This window comes from Alosa sapidissima, chromosome 19 (genome assembly GCF_018492685.1).
Source record: "Alosa sapidissima isolate fAloSap1 chromosome 19, fAloSap1.pri, whole genome shotgun sequence".
In the NCBI taxonomy this organism is placed as follows: domain Eukaryota; kingdom Metazoa; phylum Chordata; class Actinopteri; order Clupeiformes; family Clupeidae; genus Alosa; species Alosa sapidissima.
In genome coordinates, this window is record NC_055975.1 from 28,042,378 (window position 1) to 28,070,153 (window position 27,776).

Sequence of the window (27,776 nt, forward strand, 5' to 3'; positions counted from 1 at the left end):
ATAATAAGGCTAGTTCTGCACTGCTCTCTTTCCACACTGCACTGGCAAATGCTGGCATCCAAATACTGAATTCTGAAGAATGAGGTTGGCCTATTGTTCTGGCAATAGATAATGGCCCTTTTGATGCTCATCAGTGCCCGCACAGGCTGTATAGCCTGCAGTTTTCAAGGACCTCTGGAGAAAAGTCAGACAAAAAAAACCTGTTTAGGCCTATAACAATATTATTGCACATCGAAAAAAAAGAAAAAGAAAACCTTAAGGAATTAGCCATGTGACCTCTACTGTATACAGTAACGGAATACAGTTTGTTAGCCATTGTTTAGCCATTTTACTACTCTCTTCTGAACTATTTCTGAAACCTACAACTGATGGGAAGGATGGAGCATAGGCTAGCCTACTCTCCTAATTTGGGAGGTTATTGAAGTTCATTTCCACAGACGGCCACGCCCTTGTAAAAACCAAACTGTCAAAGACCACACCTACTTAGCAAACAACATCTGTCATTGGCTGTTAGTGGTTGCCAGGGGCGTTCATTTCCGGTATTGCAGAGGCTGGAATTTCATTTCAGGTTCATCGTTGACAGGATAGCAAGAAAGTGAACCGTCCTGTCAGCGGCCTCAAGTAACATATTGAATTTTCGTGCAAGTTGTTGTATGTCTAAAGTCAAAGACAAGGATGACCGAGAGCTCAGCGAATAAACCGGAAAATGGAGAAGTGTGTCATCGAACAACAAATGGGGTGAAACCATGCAGAAACGGCTTTGTGAAGAATCATTACCATTATCAGCAGCAGCACCACAAGTCCTGCTACCTCGAAGAGAAGGTGAGGCTGTAACGTTATATGCACGGATGTAAGATGATGGGTTGGGTGTGTATTCGGAGACAGCATGCATGTGAACATCATGTGGCGAACCGTCGCCTGAATGTCCCAGACTTTTTGGAACAAGCCTTAAACCGCATTGCTAGCTAACCATCAGAATTGCTAACATAAACACTAGCAGTATTGACGATGCAAGAATGGTTGGTCCCTTTGAAAGTTACTTGCCTTTTTAAAATCCAAGCTGTCCGTTATCATTAGTGTTAGACATTATTAATCAGATCTGTTTCCTCTGGCGAATCGTATTCATCTATTTAGGTGTGGCATCTGTATGGGCTTGCATGATTTGGCTCAAATCGATATAGAATATAGAAGTTATTACGAGTTGAGCAGTAGCCTATACGAGCTTGCAGTTATGATGGAGGCAATGTATCTAGCGAGAAACTCTATGGAATGTTGCTGTTTTGCTGTCAGCCATAAACAAATCTGGTTTGTTTTGTGTTGCTACCGGCGGAGTCCCCATTCATCATTGTTGTTGGCCTTTTGCACATGAGCAGAATGGACTTTTTTGGTCTTAATTCAACGCCTCAACATTTTAAACAGCAACTGACTGTATAATCAGAAACTCTGATGTATCTGGAGGGACTTTTGTAACATAAAAGAGCATTGTTTATCATTTAACCATCCCATTGGCAAAGTGTTAGGAAGAGGAAATAATGTACAGAAAAGTGCAGATCTTAACCACCAAGACCAACCAATTGTGCCTTGCCTCTGCATTAGGGACACTAATGTTATAATCCAGGATTCCCAGCTGATTGCACTTCACTGTGCGTCAGTGCTGTTCATCTCAGGGTATTTGTGAGAGAGGCATGACTAGTCACATGTGGTCGTGAAGCACAGGGTTTGAATACTCCTCTTGATATGGAGTAGGTCACATATTCAACATTATCCCTATATTAATGTACATGTTGTGGGATATGTGACCCATTTGTGTGTCTTGTGAAATGTCATTGTCTGTCTTACTCAAACTTTTTTTATGGCCTCTAACTGTAACTGCCAAGCTGACGAGTTACACCAGTTTATAGTAGAGGCTACCTTATCTGTCGACTCACATATTTCACTGAGCATTGTTTTTGCATTCCTCTGTCCCGTGTTATGTGTGTCAGGTTCACCATAGAGCATCCAATGGAGGTCTGTACAGCAGGCCATTCCTCGAATCATTTGAGGAAACGCCTATGTTGGTGGCGGTTCTTACATACATGGGATACGGAATCCTCACCATCTTTGGCTATCTGAGGGACTTCCTGAGGGACTGGAAGATTGAGAAATGTCATATCGCCCGAGAGAGGGAAGAACAGAAGGTGAGTAAGGCAGCAACGGCATCCGAAATGCCTGCGATAGTTTTCTGTGATGTCAAGAATCGAGAGAATGGTGAAACCAGAGACACATTCCCATGTTCTGGACTATTGAAAAATGTGAAACATTGCCAGTAACGAACAGGATAAGAGTAACATTTCTGCCATGTGGACACACAGTTTTGCACGTAAAGCACAAAGGACGCTGTAATTGTTGAGCATTGTGTTTGATCCTGTAGTGAGAGCACTGGGAGGTGCAGAGGAAAAGGGGACTCTACTCTATTGAGTGAAAGGATATCCTACTGTTATCCTACTGTTGGGCCCTTTTGCTCTCTGTGAACAGATATCCCATCCCATGCCCTGACAGTTTAATACAAAGTAAAGGGCTTTGACTACTTTCCATTACCATACACTTTTTTTTTTTAAATTAAAACCAAATTTGGAGGCTGGTTGAATTGTAGCACGCATCTGAGCCATCTTATTTGTCTCTCATCTCTGTCAAAGGACTTTGTTCCACTTTATCAAGACTTTGAGAACTTCTACACAAGAAATTTGTACATGAGGATACGAGACAGCTGGAACCGGCCCATATGCAGTGTTCCGGGAGCCAAAGTGGACCTCATAGAGAGGATCTCTCAGGACTACAACTGGACCTTTGAGTAAGTTGCAACTTATGATTTTGAGGGAAAATTGCCTTGGTATGATTGAACTCAAAGCACCCAGTATTAAGGCCTCCACATCTGCAACATTTCATTCAATGTTTGTGTACCTTTTGTCTTGTTAACCATACAAGGATGGCAGGAGATTGTTTTATTGTTAATCCATCATACCACAAACAAATTGTATGTTGACAGCAGCCATCACCTGCCATGAGCCGACTGTAGATTTCAACCCACTGTGGTGCCAATGGCAGTTTTCTGGTTTTCCACACAGAGCTAATATAACACTGACTGCAGATTGTGGCTTTCAGAGAGCACGAAAAGGTCTGAAGTGTCTGCTTGTGATAAGCACTGAGAATGTTGTGCCAGCAGTCAGTCTATGTACTATATCAGCAAGGTTGACTTGGAAAATCCAAGATTACCCTTATTGCTTCACGCCGTTATTGACACATTTTGACCCCCTACCCAACTACGTATCACACACAGTGTTTGAAGAACATGTTTTAGAGAACTGTGTTTGCCCAACCTACAGGCTTGCCCTCAGCCCCAATGCAAGATGCAGTATATAGTCACTGGTTGCACTATTTACAACCACTGCTACTACACTCTTAGATGAGTACTGTCAGTCTTGGAAATGAGAACCGCAGAATAGCATCCCTGCCCAAGGTTGCCTGCTTTGCTCTCTGACACATTTGTCTGTCTTCCCATTGCCTATGCAGTACTTCAGAGGTGGTGATACATTTCAAGAAACACATACAAACACTTTGACTCCTAGATGAGTAAATAGTTCTGTCCGTTGTGTATATGAGAAGCATGGCTGAGCTAAGTCCTGCGTAAGAGCATCCCATGTCTGCTTTATATGGTTTCTATGTGTTACTTCTACCTTTGTAGCATCTAATTGGCACTAGTGACATGGCTCTCCACAGACCGTCAGAGGGCTCCTCCAGGACAGTAGCTGTGGAGTGGTGTCCAGTTTTGACTGTCTGTCTGTGTGAAGTGTGTTGGAAAGCCTGTGTGGAATAAACTGAGTGAAACTGTGTCCCAGAGTAAATCAGCTGCAGTGATGGTTGGATTACGTTTGGCTCCTGGCGGCCTGATTAAACTGTCAGGGGGTTTTATGAACAGGCAATGAAACCAGGAGTAAATAGGGAGTAGCCAGCTGTTTATGCTCGCAGAGACTGAAGATGGAGCAGAAAACACAGTGTTCTCTCAGAGCAGGGAGTGGCGAGATTTTGGGGAGTCGAGAGGCAAAGTCGAGGTGGGCATAAGCACACATGGTCTGACAGGCTCTTGGGAAAAGGACAATGAAGTTTCATCGTAATGGGATGCTTGTAGCAGAACCTGGAGATTAAAAGCAATGGGCGTGATGCGATTCCTGGTACTAGCAGCCCCTACAAGCTGACATTGGGCCAATGTTTATGTGGCTGTGTGAGGTGATAGCTCAGTAATGCTATTTCCTTATCCAAGAGCAACATGACCTGTGCTTGGCAGCCAATCAGGCTTCAGGAGCAGATAAAGTGTTGCCAGGCGAAGCACTTAAGGTCAGCCGGAGCAGAGAGGTGAAGCGAGGGGGCGGGCGTTTTTTTTTTGCGGACGGGAAGGGTCTGTTGTTTATGGCTCCGTGTCTGACCGAGAGGCTTTCCTGCTCAGATACACGGGCCGAGTGGTGAAGGACGTCCTCAACATGGGCTCCTACAACTACCTGGGCTTCGCCGAGAACACGGGCATGTGCGCCGAGGCCGCCGCTGCCGTCACCCGGGAGTACGGCGTGGGCGTGGGCAGCACGCGGCAGGAGATGGGTGAGTGCCAACCTCCAGGAGGGGTTTAATTTTACAGTACTCCCCTCATCTCCACACTGACACCAGACTAGATTGACCCCCTCAAACACACACATTACACATCCAGAAGGCCCTTAGAAGGTCAGCCTTACAGCAAGTGAGCCATTGAGTTAATGAAGAAATTGACACAAAGCCAGGAATGCACTCCTCAACCCAACCCACCCATTCCACCGATTGGCCTGATAGGAGCTTGTTATGATTTACTGAACCAGGGGAAGCACAAGGGGAGGTGCTGATGAACTGTGTGTGTGTGTGTGTGTGTGTGTGTGTGTGTGTGTGTGTGTGTGTGTGTGTGTGTGTGTGTGTATGTCTATATACTTGTATGTGTGTGTATGTGTATGTATATTGTATGTGTATATACGTGTATGTGTATGTATATTGTATTGTGATGACCCATGTATTGTGATGCGTATTGTATATTGTGTGTGTGTGTGTATATACGTGTATGTGTATGTATATTGTATTGTGATGACCCATGTATCGTGATGCATATTGTATATTGTATATTGTATATTGTGTGTGTGTGTGTGTGTGTGTGTGTGCATATTAGACATGGACTCATAGTTCCTGTGTGGTGTGTGTGTGTGTGTGTGTAGGTAACTTGGACAGACACAAGGACCTGGAGGAGTTGGTGGCGAGGTTTCTGGGCGTGGAGTCAGCCATGGCGTTCGGCATGGGTTTCGCAACCAACTCCATGAACATACCTGCCATCATTGGAAAGGTAGGGAGGATTACCCTGTTGACACACGTGCTGACAGCTCCCCACCGCTGCTGATAGTTTCGGCCTTATTTTCGACAGTTATTTTTGGGCGGCTCCTGCCTCTGCCAGACTATTTTTCGGTTGTAAAGTCTGGGAACATGACTGCAAGACATGACTTGACATGACGTTGGTGCAGTCGCCAGGTTGCAACCGAGGGAATGTATGTGTGGGAACCGAAAGAAGAGAGAGAAACCTCCAGATGGCTCCCCTGTGCAATCTCTTGACCCCTGCTGTGAGATCTTGAGCAGTCGCTGAGGTGTGCTTGGCCCAGCGTCTGCCGTCTGGCCCTCACCTCCAAGACCTTGTGTACGCTCGGAAACGGAGAAACCTGATAAACGCATCCAAATCTAAGGAGGAACTGTCTCGAGCCTGTTTTTTTCGCGACTCTGTTTCCTCCTGAGCGGCCAGGAGAAGCTCGTGGAGGCCACGCAGGAGGCAATGGAGGCCGCTGCTACAGCGCAATCTCCCATCTGACCCGTCGCTGACCCCTGCAGAAAAACACGGCTCTGTGTTGACTGTTGACGTCTCGCGGTGGCGGCTCGCTCTGCTGCAGCCGGGGAGCCTGGTAGGGATTAAGAGCAGTCTTGAATTCCAGCCCCGCTCCAGATTCCGCTCGAGATGCCATTTAGGAGCCCAGGTCCCAGGACACAAGTCCTTTGTGTGGAGAATGCCTTACAATCAAGTGATTAAAATGAAGCAAAAACTCACTTACAGAGACATTTGCGTTCCCGTTTGTGTTGTCTGTGATGACTACAAGCTAAACTTTAGATGCTGGCTTTAAAACGCAGATGTGTGGATGCCACATGTGCTGTTGTGCTGAACCCGATCAGAAAGCAGTTCAATTGTTTATTTATTTGAATGGTCGAGTCCCAAACTGTGTCGACTTGACTTAAAACACACGGCCCTTTCATTAAAACATCAGAACAGTTGTAGTCAATATGCCACCCTTGCCAGATGTGTTTCAGAACAGTTGTAGTCGATATGCCACCCTTGCCAGATGTGTTTCAGTCAGTGGTGTCTGTACACCTCCTTAGTCACGTAGTAACAAGCGGCCAAAGTGTAGCCATTAAAGATGATGAATAGTGAACAACGAATACCAGAACTTTATGTTTGGAGACAGGGTTACATATACATTAAGCTGTATACTTGTAATAGCATATATAATATAATGTATGACACTAGAGCACAGTCATAACACGTGTTATTGAATGTAATGTATGACACAAGAGCACAGTCATAACACGTGTTTTTGACCGTGACCTTAAAGTTATGTGCATTGATTGAAGACCCTGAACCCCAGCAGGCTTATGTTTATGTTGCCCCCCTGCTGTGACGATAGTAGCCGCCCCAGTCTCCGCTAAGGCACGTGGGTGGGGAGCAGTGAAAGCCCACGTGCTGCTCCGTATGAAAGCAGCCAAGCGAAGTCATTTCCTGCATAGACGCCGGCAGCAGTCGGGTCACGGCGAACGCCATTAACGTCTCTTCCCGGAGCCGACGGGACTCGGGGGAGCCGACACTAGAAGGAGCTCAGTCTCGTCTCTGAATTATTTATCACGTCTTCCCAGAATGCAGTCGGCTCTGGGGCAGACGTGGCCCAGATCACAGCCGGTGTCTGAATCTGCTCCTCTACGGGGTAATGCTTCTCCCCAAAGCAGGAATGGCTCAGTCAGGAGAATAAACTAATTTAGGAGCCAAGTTTTCATCTTAACCATCTGAGAACAGAGTCGTATTTTCGGGAGGGTATTTGTCGTGGCATATTTATGCCCTCTTTTATTTACCCTGTGGCATGTTTATTTGCCCCTGTGTACAGATCTGCAGGTGATGCGTGCTGTTGTTAGGTTGTCAAGCAGTAAGTTTTGCTGTTTGTGTTAAGGGTTGACATTTGTATACTGGTCAATGAAGTTTTTACGAGGAGTCTTTTGAAGAAGCGTTCACTGGAGTCACTCGAGTGTTGAAATTTAGTTTAGTCTGTCCTTTAAGAGCAACTGGTGCTTAGCAACAGGTGTCATAAACGGGAGCCTTCACCAGAAGAGGGTAATCTCTTTAAAAAACTCACAACCGAAATAGTATTTAATCTTTTCCAGTTTTTTTATATTTATTATATCTTTTTTATCTAGTTTAATCATAATAGCATAACAAAAGATACTCACCAGTGCTCTGTATCTTAAACAGTTACTCTGTTTTTCATTGTTGGTTGGAATAGATTTATGCGGTAGAATAATGTTTTAGCTCTCCCCCTGTGAGTGTGGAGGTGTGTTTATCTGTGTTGCATTGTTTAGTCATGATGACCTGACCCATCCATTTCCTGCTGTCTCCTGATAGGGCAGTCTGATTCTGAGTGACGAGCTTAACCACGCCTCCCTGGTGTTGGGAGCCCGGCTGTCTGGGGCCACTATCCGTGTCTTCAAGCACAACAGTGAGTCTCTAAACACACACACACACACACACACACACATACACACACATACACTCAAATGTGCACATGTGGGAGGAGCTGTCATGCAGGCGCCAGCACTGTTCCACATTTGGGTCTCAGCGCCGAAGGGAATCCAGGTTCTATTCCGACCTGCGGTCGTTTACCGATCCCACCCCATCTCTCTCTCACACTCACTTCCTTCCTCTCTCCACTGTCCTATCAACATAAAAGCAAAAGCCCAACAAATATGCAAACCAAATGTGCAAATGTGATGGATCTGCAGGCACAGTAGCTGTGCAGTGGGTTAACCTGAGGCACCCGAAAGGCCATGATGGCGACAGACGGACCTTGTTAGTATGAGAGCCTGAGGGACTGCAGGGCTGGGGGCTCAAGCCTGGGGCTGAACTGCTTAGTCAACACAACGCAGGTTGTGCAAGCACACATGCACACACACACACATGCACACACACACACATGCACACACACACACACACACACACACACACACATGCACATACACACACATGCATATACACACACGCACACTCACATACACAATCTGTGTCTGCAAGCATGCTAATGTGTCTGTGTCTCCCATACACAAATACATGTTTGCACTTAACTACTGTATATGCACACACACATGCATTTTTTGTATGTAAGTACTGATACACACACACAGAAACACACACACAGAAACACACACATTCTCTCTCTCTCTCTCACACACACATTCTCTCTCTCTCACACACATGCGTGCGTACACACGCACGCACACGCACACACACACACGCGCGCACACAGGCTACAGATTGCAACCTGTCTAGAGTAGGTGCAGCATGGATGTCTGTGTCTCACATCCCCTCAGTAGGTTGACATTTGGTTTCATTTCTCTGATCTGTCATTGGAGCCGTGGCATGCATATCAACACTGCGCCTGAAAGGTCACGCCCATCTGCTTATTTATCCACATTAGCTTCAATTGATCCCTCTTCAGCAGCCAATTTGGACACAAAATGCTATTTAATAGCCACTGACCCTCGAAATTGATGCTGAACTGGAGCTGAATTTTTAATACTTTGAGGTTTAATGAAAGTGACTTTGTTTTTGTCCAAGGTAAATTTGGCAGGCATTCGTAGTTGGTTGCCTTGATCCGGATGTGTGGTGCATGCTAACACGGTGACCTCTGTTGAAGTATGGTGTTTGACTGAGGGAGACGTGTCTTTGGTGTGTGTTCCAGACATGCAGAGCTTGGAGAAGCTTCTGAGAGACGCCATCATCCACGGGCAACCCAGAACACACCGCCCCTGGAAGAAGATCCTCATTGTGGTGGAGGGGATCTACAGGTACAGGTGACCTGAAGAAGGCTGTGCTAATACCACTGCCATGCTAGCACATGTCCATTATCGTCAGCTATGTAAACACCTGTGCTCATCCAGCTCCATTGGCTGCCTGCTACATACCCAATCCAATTTAAAATCCTGCTGCTCACATATACTAGCCTGGGAACACCCAGACCTTCACAATTGTACAATTGGGAGTGGATCTGGAAAAGGTTCATTGTCTTACTACATCCAGCAGGGGCATAACTAGCAGTGAAATTAAACTTACATTGATGCATTAAACTCACCAAATTGTTTCAAAAGTGTAGCAATCTTGCAAACGAAGGTTTTAAATGCAGTTGTTTACTCAATTCCAAAGAAAAAAAATGCACGTCCATGCCGGATTAGCGATTTTATTTGCGTACCCGTGTTTTAGGGACATTGGAAATGGGCTTCAATGGCCTCTTGGCCAGACTGACCTGCAGAGCAAATCCCAAATTTGCTGAAAGGTCGTATGGGTATTCCCAGGCTACTCGTGCACTGTAAGGCCTTGCATAGTCATGCTCCCACTGAATTACACCCCTGCTTGGTCACTCTGATCCTTCTCAGCCGTCTTAAATAGCAAATATAGATACCTCACCACTATGAGAGAAAAAGCATTCTGCCACACTGCCCCAAAGGTCTGTAGGTCACTTCCGCATTACATCAGGCATGGTGAATTAATTGCAGACATTAACAGTAACCTCTTTAGGCCAGCATATTATGAATGTGATATAGTTTATGTGACATGAAAGGTGCTTTTTAAATAAAATGTGTTATTATTAGGGCTGTCAATCGATTAAAAAAAAAAATCTAATTAATTACATACTCTGTGATTAATTAATCTAAATTAATTACATACTCTGTGATTAATTAATCTAAATTAATCGCATATATAATTTTTGCTGTGAAAGTATTTTAAATATTTAAATTCAAATGAATCATTGAATAATCAGCATTAGTGACATTAAAGTTCAAAAACTCTTATTATTTTCACTGTTCAAATAATTGCCATAATAATCTATGATATGACCTAATATGCTGAGGAAATAAATTCAAAAGTGCTTCGGGAAGATGTTTTTTTTTTTTTCACATACAAGGCATTTTCATTGCAGAGGACTTTATTTTCAACACTATTTTTTATCAACACCATCAGGCCGTTTTTTAAAAGTAAATGTTCCAATCAATGATCCAGGCAGCACATTTTCTTCTCTCTCCTTCATTTTACAGTCTAATTTTTACTGACTAGAATGGCTCGGGGTCAAAGGTCATATGGAATCGATTAATCTGCACTAATTTTTTTAATCCGTTATTTTTTTCTCAAATTAATTAATCGAAATTAATCAGTTATTTTGACAGCCCTAGTTATTATTTATATATTTACATAGTGTCACGTCCCACTGTCTAGGGGTGTTGTGGGACATAGACAAATGATAGGAGACGGCCAAAAATGGAAGTATAATTCAAAAACATTTATTTACAAAAATAACAATAAGAAAAATATTGACGAACGAAAAAACAAGGCTGCCCAGACGAAAGGCCTCAAAAGTAGGCCCAGGTAATCCCCAGCCTTCTTCTCGACTCTCACTCGGGGAACAGGCAGGAGCAACAGCGACGGCCAAAAACCAGAGCGTGTGGCTTGCGCAGCAGAGCGAAGCAGTGGAGCAAAGTAGTGTGGCGTAGTAGCGGCCAACCCAGAATCCAAGAACGCCCCAAAACCAAGAGACCTCCCGATTGATGTCTGCCAGCACCTTTTATAGTGCCGGCCCAGCAATTAAGCCCCCTGCTGGACAGTCTGAAATTAACAAAACACAAGACACAGAGAGAAACAAGCAAACACAAAAATAAACACACACAGGGACGTAACAATAGCATAAACTGCATAACAATCCTTTAAACTGTCTGGACAGACTTGTCCTAGCACTATTTTCTTCTGCTTTAATGGCATTACAGTATGTTTCAGTTCATGGGCCCAAGTTCATAATGGTGTGCAAAATCCAAAGCTTAATGTTAAGTTGCTACTGTACCAGGCAATATGTCTTTGCTAATTGAATACCAAGAGCAAGATTCTAAGCTGAAACATAACTGGATCAGCTCCGGGCTCCCACACTCCTAACGATGTCTTTAGTTCATGCACGGGACACTTTGCTCATTGAGTTCCTTTTCTTCATGCCCCTCATTTCAGTTAGGGCTTGTTGTGTCTGTTCCTCGGCATAGCTTTAGATCTGCTGTATTGGTATGGGCCAGCTGTGTGCAGTAAGCCTTGTGTGTCTGTTCCTCGGCATAGCTTTAGATCTGCTGTATTGGTATGGGCCAGCTGTGTGCGTCTGTACTGGGTGTTTCTCCGCGCCACGTTGCTGTTGTGTGAAGCGGTAACCTGTCCTCTCCCTCAGCATGGAGGGCTCCGTCGTGCGACTGCCCGAGGTCGTCGCCCTCAAGAAGAAGTACAAGGCCTACCTGTACCTGGATGAGGCCCACAGCATCGGTGCTCTAGGGCCCTATGGCCGCGGTGTGGTCGACTACTTCGGTCTGGACCCCCGCGACGTCGACATCATGATGGGCACGTTCACCAAGAGCTTCGGTGCCGCCGGAGGCTACATCGGTGGCAGGAAGGTGAGGACTGGGTTATTACCGCGGGCGGTTTACTTAGAGGAAGTTTGGACAGTTCTGTAAATAGATGCTAGTGTAGAATAGACTGTGTTTCCCCTGATTGTTTATTTATTTTGCTTGCTGTGGTTGTTTGTAACAGTTTATTGTTTAAAATAGATTTGATCTCCGATATTTTATAAATGTAACAGATTTATGTGTTTACATGTTTGTGGCTCTTTGTGCATCTGTTTCCCTGTGTGTGTGTGTGTGTGTGTGTGTGTGTGTGTGTGTGTGTGTGTGTGTGTGTGTGTGTGTGTGTGTGTGTGTGTGTGTGTGCAGGAGTTGATGGATTACCTCCGCACGCATTCTCACAGCGCTGTGTACGCCACCTCCATGTCTCCGCCCATCGTGGAACAAATCATCACTTCTATGAAGTGCATTATGGGTGAAGATGGAACTACAATAGGTAAGGCTTTATCAAACAGCGCTCTTCAAATTACTTTTTTTTTTTTACTGTATTTTCTTGTCAATCAAGCCCTTTCATGTAGAGGCCTTTTGTACTCTGTTTATAAAACATTCTCAGAGAAAAGGTTTTGATATTCGGCTTATGATTGAAGAATCTCCCTGTAGAATCCCTTTGTATCGGCCGCCAGTATCAATGGAGTATTTAGCTAAAGAGGCTTTTTTATCAGCTACCACTTTTTCAAAACAGAAGAAGTTACTCATACAAGCTTCACCAGTTCACTAAGCCCAAGCGTAAACTATAGAGTACGTGTATTTGAGCTAGAGACTTTCTAATGAGGAGACACAGCACTCAAAAAATCCTCCATAGAAATGCACGGGGTTAGTTTGTAACACCAATATGGCAGTTGTCTACACATATCCCACCCCTTCTCAAAACGTCGACATGTGAATATATTGAGCCAGTTGTGTGTTGTGTTGTGAATACATTGAGCCAATCGTGTGGTGTGTTGTGAAGACATCGTGCCAATCATGTGTTGTGATCTCGCCGCTGGAGCAAGATTGGTGTCGTGAAGCCTTGCGCACGCGCATTTCTGCCGAAATGGATGCCCGATAAGTGCCCAAAAAGCGTTGCAATATGGCCGCGGAGTGGAGGGACTTGACTAAAAGGACTTTGTTTGAGCTTCTTCTCTTCTCATCTTGTTTTGCTTATTGACATGTTTCTGCCACTAGGGGTCAGTATCCACACATAGCAAGGTGGGGCCTGGCAGATTAGTTGGAGTGCAGTCAAACCCATAGTGAACCGATGCGGGCTGGAAAATAAACAGTCTTAAGCAGACCGAGCTCACCTGAATCATGGCCCAGTCTGTGCGTGCGTGCGTGCGTGCGTGCGTGCGTGCGTGCGTGCGTGCGTGCGTGCGTGCGTGCGTGTGTGTGTGTGTGTGTGTGTGTGTGTGTGTGTGCTGAATCCACACCGTGGGCGCTGGAGAAGTAATGAGATCTGCTCTCTGAGGGCAGTGGTGCTGAAGCAGTGCGTTGGCCAGAGTGCGGAGGCGACTAAAGGCGATAAAGTCTGTGCCAGCTACCTGCAGCATCCACATCTCCGTGGTTCCTGGCGCGCACAGAAGCGTCTTTGTGCCCGTCGCCCGGGCTGCGGTCGGGCACAGGGCCCTATCGGGCGGCTCTATCAGCCTGGGGAGATGGGCATCGCATCCGTGCCCCGTGCCAGCAAGCCAGTCTCAGCGCCCGTGCTGCATACCTGAGGCGGATGCCAGCTGCTTAGTGAGCACACAGTGGCAGCACGTATTATGCGTCTACCCGCTCCAGGGCCACTCTTAACACCACATCTCATGTGTGTGTGTGTGTGTGTGCGTGTGTGTGTGTGCGTGTGTGTGTGTGCGTGTGTGTGTGTGCGTGTGTGTGTGTGCGTGTGTGTGTGTGTGTGTGTGTGTGTGTGTGTGTGTGTATAACGCCTGTATGCATTGACCCCACTGATAAGAATTTTTAATCATTTTTAGATCATGCGTTTGCCTGCGCTGTAGCATTTTACGAGAATGTTAGAACGTTAGAACGGGGGGGGGGGTCTTTTTTCCAACGCTGAATAAACTTGGACAGAAGTCTGCGATAGTCATCGTACACGGATCACTTTGAAGGAGGCGGAAGACTGTATAACGGGACTTTTTTTCTCTCTCCCTCCCTCTCAACATCACCCCACCCCCACCTCTCTCCCCAATGCAATTTCCCTCCTCACATGGACTAAGACTGATTAGTTGTACAGATGTGGCGACTCTTTGCAGGTAAAATATTTAGCTCAACAGCGAAGCCTGGGCAATGTGTTAACAATTACCCCTCCATCGGCCGTCTGATCTGGCCCTTTGGCTGGACCCACTGCCACTCAATCATGGAGGGCAACTACAACAAACAGTTGCCCCCACCTCACCCCCAACTGCCCCTTCCCCTCCTCAATAGCCCCCAGGTGAATTGCTCAGTGTGACTAATACACTTGAAACTCCAGTTAGACTTGAGGCGGTGTCCATCCCAGCACAATGTCCATGGCTGTCCACACAAAGGTCTGTTGTGCTTTTAAAGGGGGGAAAAAAAGCCTTCCTTTGCAAAGGGCTCACTTCCGCCATCACAGTGGTGGGCCTTGTCATGAGTCAGAGCTGATGTGGTATCTGTTGAGGGCCAGGGGGAAACGAAGGAGAGCTTTGGCTTTGGCTGTCAGCTTAGCTTGTCTGCTACCATCGTAGCACTTCTTTTTGAATTGTAATACCAAAGATACAGTGTTTAGCACAAATGTCTAGGTTGGGAGAATTTCACATGCATTAAAGCAACATGATGGACGAATTGATATTTATGACCCTTGGTGTCAATATCTAATGTCCTTTATCATTTAGACTGTATCCAGTTTGTTGAACTGACTAAATGGGTCATGATCCTACCCGATCAACAATGTTACATAGTGCAAGTAGTCAGCTGGTCCGGGCATGCAATGGCAATGTCAGAGACTTTATTTGCCATATTTTTAGTCATTGTAGCATCAAAATGAGTTTAAAGCCTTTTTTTAAGGTAAAAGAACATGCATTGTGTTGCTTTAATTGCTTTTTATCATGACATTCATTTTGTTATCAGCAGGCTTTTGAGGAAGTTACACTGTAACCCTAATAGCGGTTTTGTTGTCATCAAAATGCCTTCAGCTGTCAGCGCTGGAAACCACGTGCTGGAGTAGACGGAGCGCCTTTGGGGTTGGTTGTTGCTTAATTGCACGTTGCGTTAACACTGCGCGTGGGAACTGGGTCATCGCCAAACAAGTTCTGCTGCGGAGGGGAGGGGTGGGGGAGGAAATCGGCCGCAAAGAGGCTAATCAGAGTGGGCCTTATCAGGGGAGATATCCACTCCGTCTGCACTCGCTGACCTTTGCACCCTCCACATCTGAGGAGCAAGATGGCAGGTGAAGATAGGGCTCAGTGGTGTTTTACGCCCCCAACGTCGTCTTCCAGGCAGCGCTGCCATCGCTGACTTAAAGGCACCTAATCCTAAACCTAACCCATGCCTAACCCTACTTCCTTCCAGGACTGCCTTGAAGCACAGCACTGCCTTGAAGACAACATTGGGAGCATAAAATACCAAGAAACGAAGATAGGCCAGCGATGATGTGAGAAACGGCATGTTGTTGGGCAGCGTGTGCAGGGGATGGAGAGTGGAGACCAGGTCGGAGTTCACTTGTAGGGAACAAATAAGCCACTGGATGCCTGCATTGCCCTCGGGATACATAAAGTACCAATCTGTCGTCTCATCTGGTAATACGGGGGTTGACAACACTCTCCTATTTCAGTGTCATTCACACCAAGCAAAAAAGTCCATGAGAGAAAGAAATCAGTTAAAGAGAGTAAGATGTATAGACAGAAAGAAATCAGTTAAAGAGAGTAAGATGTATAGACAGAAAGAAATCAGTTAAAGAGAGTAAGATGTATAGACAGAAAGAAATCAGAAAAGAAAGAAAGAAAGAAAGAAAGAAAGAAAGAAAGATAAAAGAGAAAGGAAGAAAGATGGAAAAGACAGCAGGAAGAGAATAGATAAGGTAATATAAGAAAGATATTTGACTGGGATCCAGATTCTTGCCGTTGGGTTTGACGAGTGATTTCCATTGTGTGTGAAGTCCTGTGGAGTAATGAATGGGGCAGGTGCCGGCACTGTGAATCATCCTGTGGGTTCAGACATGGTTCATGGTTCTTCTCTAAGCAGTATATTCTTTGAGTTATTTTACATCTCGAGCCTTGTGGCGTGATATCATTTATCTGTGGAAAAGAACTCTAACACACACCTTGGGTCAGTGGAAGCTCATGGGAGCTGGACTGACCTGCATCAGAGCGGGTTTTCATTCTCCAAAAAAGCTGAAAAGCTGAAGGGCGGCCTTGCCAGATCCGTGTCCTCCTCCGGGCGGACAGCCTTAATGGCGAGCTTCAGATTTCACATCGCCCAGCGTGTTTTGACTCTTGATTTCGCTGTCAGCGTCACGTCGGATGGAAAGCATCCGACGTCTCCTGCTGAGCAAAACCATCTGCGTGCGTGGACAGCTCTCGAGATGCGATCGACCGCGTGCGGCTCTCGCACGCGGAGCCAGGTGCATTTGATCAGTGGCCAGCTCGTCCCGTCACGCTTGCTGCCACAGCCTTGGGCCTTAGGTGGAAACCGATGGGGAGTCTGGTTCAGGTCAGTTGCACTCCGCTGCAAACGCGCTCTCACAACCTTCACTCTCCCGCACCTGAATGCCCATTGTAAAACGCCTGCCAAACCTTTATGGCATATTACTCCAAGAAGCCTTTTCTATTCCCTATACCTGTGTTTGTGTGTTTGTGTGTTTGTGTGTGTGTGTGTGTGTATGTGTGTGTGTGAGGCCTCTTTTTGTCCTGTTTAATACTGCCCACTCTAACACATAACTCGGCTCATCTACTCCTTAGGAATGTACTATTTTGATTCCTGCATGTCAGAAGGACACAGTGAAACCTCTAAAACCTCAGGATCTTCCATGAGAACACATGCTTGTCGCTTCTAGCGGCCTCTACTTCAAAGACGCTACCTCTAGGTCTCTTTTCCCAAACGTTTAAGGAATGCTTGTCAAGAACTGTGTTGTTTATCTTACGTAAGTCCAAGCAAGCATTGTAAATAACTTCTATGGCTCCCTCTGTGTTTTAAGCACAATGGCAGCATAGCCTGCGTGTCCTTGGCCAGTAAGGCTGGAAAGTTTAGACAACAGGGCTTGTATTGGCCCACCTAATCACACTGTCAAGCTTGATTGCAACCTTTATGTGCTCAGTGGCACTTAGCAAACGCTGGACGTTTATCTCTGCCCAGAGGTGTTTACTTCTGCTGGCCGGGTGTGTGGGGGACACAAGTCTTGGGTGCTAAGGTGTGTTAACCCCCCCCCCCCAAACACTGGGCAGAATGATGGATGAAGCTGTGTGTGTTCACTGAAAGGCTTCCGAGAGGAACCTGCATGAGTATTGTCCGAGCCTCTTACAGGAAAACTAGATGATGGAGGCGGATGGCGGCTGACGGCTGCTGGCAAAGGAGCAGGATTTTTCTGGACATCAAAGGAAGACTGAAATATATCTGGCCGTGACGCTGCTTTTCCTTCGCTCACTCTGTCTCTCTGTTGACGGTGAATCAGTGTTTCCCCTGGTGGAGAGTGTGGAGCGTACGGTCCATAGGGTTCCTGGAGTGCAAGTGTGTGAGTGGTCTGTGAGTCAGGCTTTTCATCGCCAGTGGTGGCCCCACTTGGGAGATGGTGCCACACACACACACACACACACATTCAGACACACACACACACACATTCAGACACACACACACACACACACACACACACACACACACACACACACACACACATTCAGTCACACACACACACACACATTCAGTCACACACTCAGAATGACAGCAGATGCTTTGGAGGAACACCAGAGGAATACTAGAGTGGAGAGAGTGATGTGTGACTCATCCAAACGTGCCTGAAAGAGCTGAGAAAGTGTGGTGTGAGAGAGAGAGAAAGAGAGAAAGAGTGATGGTGTTCATCTGATCATCCGTGTGTGTGTGTGTGTGTGTGTGTGTGGAGCTGGGGAGCGAGCAGGGGTTTGTGTGTGACCTGGTGACGGGCTCTGTCTCTCTGAAGCCCCTCTTAACTCTGCCACGCGGGTGTTTGTGCCACCCCCCACCCCACCCCCAGATGTAGAGGAAGTGAGGAGGAACTGTGCGTTTGAGAAGGGGAAGCAGCCCCCACATCTGGAAGCTCTTTCGGGCCCGCACCCCCTCCCCCACCCCACACACACACACTCCTCGCCCCCCAGAACCCTTCAGCCTTCAGGGGTCTGGAAGGAGTTAGGGCTCCGCATTGTGAAACTAGCTGTTGAAAGGGTACCCCAGAAAGATTTACTTTTGAGGGGCCCCCTCCCCTTCCCCTCCAGCACCCCTGACCCACCCCTCCCCCGATAGGCGTGCCCCCAAGCCCACCACCACCCCCCCCAACCCCCCCCCCGGGAGGCCCTCCATGCCGACTGAAGAGCTTGAAGACGGGCAGTCTGAGTGGCCGCTCCCCCCCACCCCACCCCACTGCCCCCCCTTCACATTTTATTGCTTTCAGATGCAACGTTTTTATACAGTTGTTCTGCCGAGCATGAATCTATGTAGCTGATGGGGGAGCTCCTTGAGGCTGAGCTGCCTCTCATTACGGACCCCCGGCAGCCCTGTCCGCCACATACTGGACCCCCAGTCGGAGCTGCTGAGGGATGCTCCTCACTCACGGGCACACACACTGGCACACACACACCAGCTCCACCACAGACAAGCCAGATGAGTCCACCAATGTCTGTCTTCGCTTGGGGTGCAGTGATTCCAGAGGAACTTGATGGCATCTTTTTTTAGATGACCACTCGGCCGCTGTTTGCATGAGCGTGTTCTTTGGTAGTGGGCTGAGGAGATGCATTTTAGAAACGGTGTGGTTTATTATTGTATGCACTCTATTAAGCCGGGCAAACATTGTACGACTTTGGTCCAACAAACTTTAGTGTTGGGCTGAATTATCGTCCAGTTGTGTTGGACCGATTTGGTTGGATTTCTGCCCTATCTCATTTTTCAAACCATTGAAATGTACAGTGAATTACGACTGTCCTATGCGACTGGCAAAAAACAAAACATGTCTGCCCGACACACTATGCGTTTTTTCTCAATCAGATATGACTACACAGACAGTACATTTATGTTGGCGCATGTTATGCAGGGATATCTATTGAACAGTCAGCTTCAATCTGTAGCATTCGTGTTCAAATTACAAGCGCTGTCTAATCACATGTGTTTCTGACCACTTATACTGATGCGGTCAGAATGATGGGGTCTCACTAAGGGAATGAGGGTGTAAAATGGGCAAGATCGGAGAGTGTTTCTGTGTGCGACAGAGAAAGTGTGTGTGTAAGAGAGAGTGGGAATGAATGTGTATATGCATGGAGGTGTGTGTGTGTGAGTGGGAATGTGTGTGTGTGTGTGTGTGTGTGTGTGTATGGAATGGTGGTGAAAGTGGACGGACATGCTTCAGTGAAACAGGATGCTGGAGGCTTCTACAAAATGGCCAGAGATGGCTAAGCCATAGAGAGGGTGACCGGGTCATGACTCCATGAGATGGCTTTATCTGTCAGTAGCCAATTCACATGAGCCAGGAGAAGGGGTGTGTGTGTGTGTTTGGGGGGGGGGGGGGGGGGGGGTTGACCATGGGAAGAGTCCAATTTCACAGCCAGTCAAGTCTCCTTTCACGAGAGCCCGTCAGGTGTGACGACACACACACGGACACACACACACACGCACATACGGATATACACACACAACACACATGCGCACACATCTGTAGCATGATAGCCATATTGCGTCATAAGTTTCAGCCCTGCTTGTGTTTTGTTCTAGTGATTTCCTGCTTTTCTCTACTGTACCTCTTGGGTGAAATGAAGACTTTGCTTGTTGGGCTAGAAGATGTTTGAGTGTTGCCTCTGAAAATATTTTTACATAACAGCTACAGTGTCCACGTGCGCCTGTGTGTGTGTGTGTGTGTGTGTGCCTGTGTTCATGCCTCTCTGAAGGCCATGGCGTCCCCTCTCTTTGTGTCTGAGCCACACGAGGGCGAGAAATTGTCCAGGAAGAGGAAATTCCTCCCCTGCAGATCTTCAGCATGCGCGGAATGTTTGGCGAGCGAGAGAGCACTGCGACTCACAGCCATGCTGGCCGAGCGGAGCCAAGTCCCCTCTTTGGGGCGACCCCAACCCCCCCCCAACCCTCCCCGACCCCTGCGGGCCAAATCACAACAGAACCAGACATCCGCCGGCCTGCTGGTCTATCTGTCTCCAACGGACTCTGGGTCGGCCGCGCCGCACCGCGGGACTCTGTGATCACTGATCCGGCGCTCGGGGAGGAAGTGAGGAACTGGAGGCTCTCTCTCTCTTTCTCTCTCTCTTTGTCTCTCTCTCTGTCTGTTTCTCTCTCTCTGTCTGTTTCTCTCTCTCTCTTTCTCTCTCTCTCTCTCTCTCTCTGTCTCTCTCTCTCTTTCTTTCTCTGTCTCTCTCTCTCTCTCTCTCTCTCTCTCTCTGTCTCTCTCTCTCTCTGTCTCTCTCTCTCTTTCTTTCTCTGTCTCTCTCTCTTTGTCTCTCTCTCTGTCTGTTTCTCTCTCTCTGTCTGTTTCTCTCTCTCTCTCTCTCTCTCTTTGTCTGTTTCTCTCTCTCTCTCTCTCTGTTTCTCTCTCTCTCTGTCTGTTTCTCTCTGTCTCTCTCTTTGTCTGTTTCTCTCTCTCTCTCTCTCTCTCTCTCTCTCTCTCTCTCTCTCTCTCTCTCTCTCCCCGTCGGGTGTTGTTCTCATCGTGCCTGCAGCATACCTCTCATATTTGTGCAGCTTGGCCACTATCAGTGGAGAATCGGAGGCTCTCTCCTCTCTCTCTCTGTGTGTGTGTGTGTGTGTGTGTGTGTGTGTGTGTGTGTGTGTGTGTGTGTGTGTGTGTGTGTGTGTGTGTCTGCGTCTGCACACTGCCTGCTGCGTTACCTGCCAAAGCCTCTCTTTGTTTGGAGAGGCGATTGGGATCTGAATAGACATGGGGGGCTGCGCTCAGATAAAGCCCTGGGTGTGATAAAGCTGCCTGCTGGACACGTGAAATGTAAACATCTGATTCACCCTGCCGCCTCTCCAAGGGTACGCTGGGCAGGGAGATCACACTAAGGCCATTCAAAACCCGGCCTTTCTGCAGCGTCCGCCTCAGTGGCCTACATAGTGGGATGAGAGGGGTTGACCATGCTGATTAAGATTATGGTCCAAGTGGTTTGGTGATTCTTTAACTCTACTTGAGTTTGTTATTAACCATTAATTGGTTATCTTTGGATTGATAATGACAATTGTTCTTTTGCCTGACGAGCTAAAGCGGGCGACCTTTGAACTAGATGAGGTCTTGAGCTCTGTTTCTCTGGTTCTATCTGTCTCTCTGTTCTCCTTTTCCACCCCTCTCTCTTTTCACTCACTTGTTCTTTGTCCCCCCCCCCCCCCCCCCCACACTCCTCCAGGCCGTGAGCGAGTGAAACAGCTGGCGGAGAACACAGCCTACTTTCGGCGGAGACTGCTGGAGTTGGGCTTCATCACCTACGGCAACAGCGACTCACCTGTGGTTCCCATGATGCTCTACATGCCGGCCAAGATTGGGTGAGCGGAGCCAGGATGACTCTTCACACTGCACTACACAACACCACCACACTGCACTACACAACACCACCACACTGCACTACACAACACACCACCACACTGCACTACACAACACACCACCACACTGCACTACACAACACACCACACTGCACTACACAACACACCACCACACTGCACTACACAACACACCACCACACTGCACTACACAACACACCACCACACTGCACTACACAACACACCACACCACACAGCAACACCACACCACCACAACACACCACCACACCACACCACCAAAACACACCACACCGCACTACACCACCGCACCACCGCACCACACCACCACACCACACCACACCACACCACACCACACCACACCACACCACACCACACCACACCACCACAACACACCACCGCACCACACCACACCACCACAACACACCACCGCACCACACCACACAGCAACACCACACCACCACACCACACCACACCACACCACCACACTGCACTATACCACCACGGTAGTGCGGTGTGGTGTGGTGGTGCGGTGTGGTGTGGTGGTGTAGTGTGCTGTGGTGTGGTGGTGTAGTGCGGTGCGGTGTGGTGGTATTGTGCAGTGTGGTGTGGTGTGGTGTGGTGTGTTGTGGTGGTGTGGTGTGGTGGTATAGTGCAGTGTGGTGGTGTGGTGTGGTGTGGTGGTGTGGTGTGGTGCGGTGTGCTGTGGTGGTGTGGTGTGGTGGTATAGTGCAGTGTGGTGGTGTGATGTGGTGTGGTGTGGTGTGGTGTGCACCGCACCACCACAACACACACCACCATACCACACCACACCGCACCGCACCACACCACACCACCACACCACACCACACCACCACACTGCACTATACCACCACACCGCACCGCACTACACCACCACAGCACACCGCACCACACCACACCACACCACACCATCACACCACACCGCACTACACAGCTGGACGCTGCCGGCTCCTGCTTCCACAGATCAGCACGCCAACTTACCAACATACTGTTGTCCTACTGTACACTGGCGCTTCTCTGTCTAACACCGAGTCTTACTACAATGAGGGGCTATTCTCAAAATGGTCCAAACGCTTCAGAGTGACTCTCCTTTACAGAAGTGAGATGAATTTCTTTCATTTGAAGTTCGTCACATAGTCAGTGGGAGCAGTGCACAAATAACTTTAGTGGCCAGCAGCAGGAGTGCAGCTTTAGAAATACGTCCCTTCTGCACGCTCCCACTGGTAATGAGCAACATATTGAAATGGAAGTTTTCAGTTAGCTACGAGCTCTCTGGTAGAACCAACTGAAAAGCCATTAGCTGTGGTCAGTATTGTGTTGATCTCTAACCGGCATTCGTGATCTCTGCCTCTCCTGTCGGTTTCTTAGGGCCTTTGGTCGGGAGATGCTGAAGAGGAACATCGGTGTGGTCGTTGTAGGCTTCCCCGCTACCCCAATCATCGAGTCCAGAGCTCGCTTCTGCATATCCGCCGCCCACACCAAAGAAATGCTGGACATGGTGAGTCTTCGCATGGTTCTGGAAACTTGGCTGTTAGTGTATTTCTGTCTAGCCTGTCTGGCTATTAGCGATCTCTCTGTTTGTTGTCTTTGGACGCAAACCTATCAAGTATTCCCTTAACACAAGGGGAAGAACCCTTCAGGCTGGCTCCAGTTAGTCCAGCACTTTAATGCTTTGTTTTGAGGACCAAACCAGACACTTTCACCCCCAAACTCCCAAAAAATAAAACTTCAAAATAATATGATCTCTTTTATCCAAGCTCCAAACTGAGTCTGCCCACTGATTGTGGTGGAAGTGTGTGAGTGGACACTGTGTGTGTGTGTGTGTGTGTGTGTGTGTGTGTGTGTGTGTGTGTGTGTGTGTGTGTGTGTGTGTGTGTGTGTGTGTGTGTGTGCGCGTACGTACGTACGTGTGTGTGTGTGTGTGTGAGGAATGTGTGAGGGCAGCTCTTGTGCGCAGCCTCCTGTAGCATGCGCTAATTTAGTGTGTGAGTGGACACTGTCTGTCTGTGTGTACATACGTACGTGTGTGTGTGTGTGTGTGCGCAGCCTCCTGTAGCATGCGCTAATTTAGTGTGTGAGTGGACACTGTCTGTGTGTACGTACGTGTGTGTGTGTGTGTGTGTGTGTGTGTGTGTGTGTGTGTGCGCGCAGCCTCCTGTAGCATGCGCTAATTTAGTGTGTGAGTGGACACTGTCTGTGTGTACATACGTACGTGTGTGCGTGTGTGTGTGTGTGTGTGTGTGTGTGTGTGTGTGTGTGTGTGTGCGCAGCCTCCTGTAGCATGCGCTAATTTAGTGTGTGAGTGGACACTGTCTGTGTGTACATACGTACGTGTGTGCGTGTGTGTGTGTGTGTGTGTGTGTGTGTGTGCGCAGCCTCCTGTAGCATGCGCTAATTTAGTGTGTGAGTGGACACTGTCTGTCTGTGTGTACATACGTGTGTGTGTGTGTGTGTGTGTGTGTGCGCAGCCTCCTGTAGCATGCGCTAATTTAGTGTGTGAGTGGACACTGTCTGTCTGTGTGTACATACGTACGTACGTGTGTGTGTGTGTGTGTGTGCGCAGCCTCCTGTAGCATGCGCTAATTTAGTGAGCTGAGGCCCCGGTGCTGCTCTCAGGTCGACTGAGGAGTTTTCGTTACCACGGCTACCGCTGGGCTGCTGGCAGCAGATCAAAGAGCATCCTAATCTGACTCCCCAAGGACACTCAATTTAACTACTCTGAAAAGTATACAGTCCCCTCTCCTCACCACCTCCCAGTTCACACACACACACACACACACACACACACACACACACACACACACACACACACACACACACACACACATACCCCCTGCCTCCTTCTTTTCACAAGAATCGCATCTCAACTGAGCCTGCTTTGATGTGAGCCAGTATAACCTGTCGCCACGCATCCCCCCCCCCCCCTCCTCCTCCTCCCCGACCCCTCAGCCGTTGTAGAATAGATTTCCCTGCATTCCGCTGTTCGTTGAAGAGCTGTGTGCTTTATGTGGCAGTCTTGGATGGAGAGAAAGGGGAGGAGAGCCAGAGGATAATTAAAACATCAGAATACATCACTCAAAGCTCAGCGTGACGCGCATTTCAGACACACATGGACATTTCTGTGTGTGTGTGTGTGGTATGTGTTTGTTCTTGTTTCAGTAGACTGTGTAGATTCCACTCTTCATATTTTCATATTTGTCTCGTTATGTTTTCTCCAAACATGTTTTCTTTGTAGCTCAGAAGGATTTGGTGAGAACTGTGAGAGATTTACCTCCCTGGTCCCTGTTTAGCTTCCTATAGACAGCAGTGTTCTAGAAAACTCCACCACCAGCATGTTCTAGAATACTCCACCACCAGCATGTTCTAGAATGCTCCACCACCGGCATGTGCAAGTGGTTCCTCACCAATAGATCAATGTGGATGCTCAGAGGAACCACAATACAAATTGCCCACGTAGCTCTGATATTTAGTACCCTCATATTTTGGTGGTTTTCTATCCTGCTGTGTGATTGAAGTGGTGGTCCTTTAATCCTGCTGTGTGGTGCTACAGTAGGGCTCTCTGAAGATCCTTTGACAGACCCTGTAGTGGAAGCCACCAGAGTAGCAGCTCACAGTTGATCTAGGAAGAAATGGGATTGCATATGACGTGTGTTGTGTGTTGTGTGTGTGTGTTGTGTGTGTGTGTGTTTGTGTGTGTTGTGTGTGTGTGTGTGTGTGTTGTGTGTGTGTGTGTGTGTGTGTGTGTGTGTGTGTGTTTTCAGGCCCTGGAGAAAATCAGTGAAGTGGGGGACTTGCTCCATCTGAAGTATTCGCGGCACAGAACACAACCAGCTGTGGATCGGCCCTCCGACGAGACCACATATGAGGAGAGTGAGGACTAATCGATCGATCGATCAATCGATTGACCAAGCACCTCTCCGGCCTCAGACCAAACGTGCACTGCGCTCTCATCTTGAGCTCTCATGAAAGGAGAGAGTTACTGAACCACTCAATAAATGTCTTATTTTCTTTTTCCAGTCCTCCTTACTCCTAACCTGCACACAGATTCCACTGATGACCCTGCTGAGGTCTGGGGATGGTGAACAGTGATCTGTCTGTCTGTCTGTCTGTTTGTTTATCTGTTTGTTTATCTCTCTCTGTTCACCATTTTAACATGCATTACGTTTCTTACCTGTAAGCAAGAAATTTAATGTTTGGACTGTCTGCATCTTATGGCTTCTGTGTGCCCGTGTGTTTTGAGTGTGTGTGTGTGTGTGTGCGTGTGTGCGTGTGTGTGTGAGTTTGAGTGTGAGAGAGAGTGAGAGTGTAGGCAGACTACCAGGACACCATTTCTGTGCTTTGAGAAGGAAAAACAAACTCTCATTGGTCACTGCCTTCTGGTTTGCCTCATACGCTCCTCACCCCCCTCCTCTCCTCTCCTCGCGCACCAGTCTTTCCCCAAACCCATCCCTGTGCACTGAGAACACCACTGGATTAAGTGGGAACATACTGGAGAACGTAGAACCGGAGAGCCCCAGGGATCTGGTCTCTGAGGACTCCCACCTTGGCCCCCCTGCGTTGCCGTGGTGATCCCCTCCCTAAATCACTCCCTGAGATCCCCCTCACCCCTCTCGGGATTTGGCCCTGGTGTTTTTCTTTCCACAGCCTTTGCATAACAACCAGGAATCAGTGTCTTACTTGAACCTCAATATGGTTTCTCTGACTAGTGATCTATTTATTTTTGTACTGTGACGTGACTCACGGACGGGCGGCGCTGGTAATGTCTTAGGCCAATCTGTACACAGCTCTGCACTTCTGTCAAATTTTCAACTCAAAGGAGATTTATGAACTTTTGGGCAGGGACAAGACCTTCTGTTCATTCCCAGATCTATTATTATTATTATTATTATTATTATTATTATTATTATTATTACTGTTATTATTATTACACCGCTACGTTTCATTATAATTTTCTTGAAATGGGTCTTGGTTGATATTCACTGATGAATACTAAGCTTATTTGCTCACGAGCAGTCTCTTGAGTTCATCTTAGGATAATCTGTTGTCTATCTCCTTTTATAAACTTTGTTATGTATATTTTCATTTGGTTTATAGCTTTTTTTTTTTTTTTTTTATATATAGCTTTGACCAGTGATAGTATAGACTGCCCCCAAGGCCACCACCAGACTATCTTTCTGAAGTCTCTTGTCTGGTGAGGAAGACGTGCCACCACTGTCAGTGTCAAGATGGCAGGGATCTCCAAAAACAAATCACCTCCTGTGTTTAGGTCTGTTCAGTTTGTGTGGTTTTGTCTCTGATGTACAGATTTATTTATTGTTAATCTCCTTTTTTTTGTGTGTCTTATTTGGGAAGTAAAAGTGCATTGTTTCTCTAAGGCAGCTCCAGAATGTCCTCAAAATGCACATTTACACTGCATGCTCTTCAGTGCCAATACTACTGATGAGTATTCCTTGTTGGAAGAGAGAGAGTAAAAAACAACCCTTTGTAATCCTCAACAAGCGCATGTATGACGTACTCACTGAGGCTGCTAGTTTACGATGAAAAAAACGGTGCTGATCTGTACTTGATACACTATGTTTCGTGGCTTTAGCGGCTTGTCTGTCTGAACGTCATCCATTCCAAATTGTGTTTGAGATATCCAACTTTGAAAAAGAATACGTACCCCTAACCCCTGTGACCAAAACATAAAAAATGGATGAATGTTGATTGTCATATGTCAGATGTGTTTCTTTCTTTCTTTGGAGTTGTATTTTATTTCTATCTATTCAGTTGTGACAAGATAAGTTATCGAACCGTTCACCAGGCAAAGATGGACTTTTACTTACCAGTAAGGATGTATTGGTCAGATCACTAGTTTAAGGAGAAAGCTTTTCAGCTTGGTAAACACATGTGCAAGCTTCTCAGCTTGGTAGACATAATATGTGTATGTATCAAAAAAGGACATCTAATGTTTTTATTGTACCTGGAAGAAGTCATGGATAACCATATTTAGTGTCATGTTTTGTTAAAGTGAAGTCTATTTGTTCTCCCTTTTGACCTGAATAATAATGATTGGTTCTGTCAATTTATGTTATGGGAATTTCTGGTCTGCATTAAAGCAGTGGTGTCATATCCAGACGGCTTTATAAATACATGTGCTGTAACACATAATATGGGTTTGCTACCAGTACTAACAATGGTAGACCTACTTCATCGATCAAAGTGCACTGTTCCCTACATATCAGCACTGTTCACGCCTTCCAGGACATTAAAATATGACTAAAACATCA

The 27,776-nt window shown here is 47.1% G+C and overlaps 1 protein-coding gene across 2 annotated transcripts; it reads left to right on the forward strand.

Moving 5' to 3' along the window:
- Nucleotides 1-542: 542 nt before the first annotated feature.
- sptlc2a (serine palmitoyltransferase, long chain base subunit 2a) lies at nucleotides 543-27,776 on the forward strand. Of its 2 annotated transcripts, none has more exons than XM_042072145.1 (12): nucleotides 543-822; nucleotides 1,983-2,177; nucleotides 2,676-2,830; nucleotides 4,481-4,629; nucleotides 5,265-5,389; nucleotides 7,751-7,844; nucleotides 9,084-9,195; nucleotides 11,598-11,817; nucleotides 12,133-12,259; nucleotides 21,339-21,474; nucleotides 22,876-23,005; nucleotides 25,269-27,776. In XM_042072145.1, the coding sequence occupies exons 1-12, from the start codon at nucleotides 676-678 to the stop codon at nucleotides 25,386-25,388; spliced, it is 1,710 nt and encodes a 569-aa protein (XP_041928079.1). In that variant the 5' UTR covers nucleotides 543-675; the 3' UTR covers nucleotides 25,389-27,776. The 2 variants fall into 2 exon arrangements, with proteins under 2 accessions (XP_041928079.1, XP_041928080.1); XM_042072146.1 differs by having other exon boundaries at nucleotides 9,084-9,189.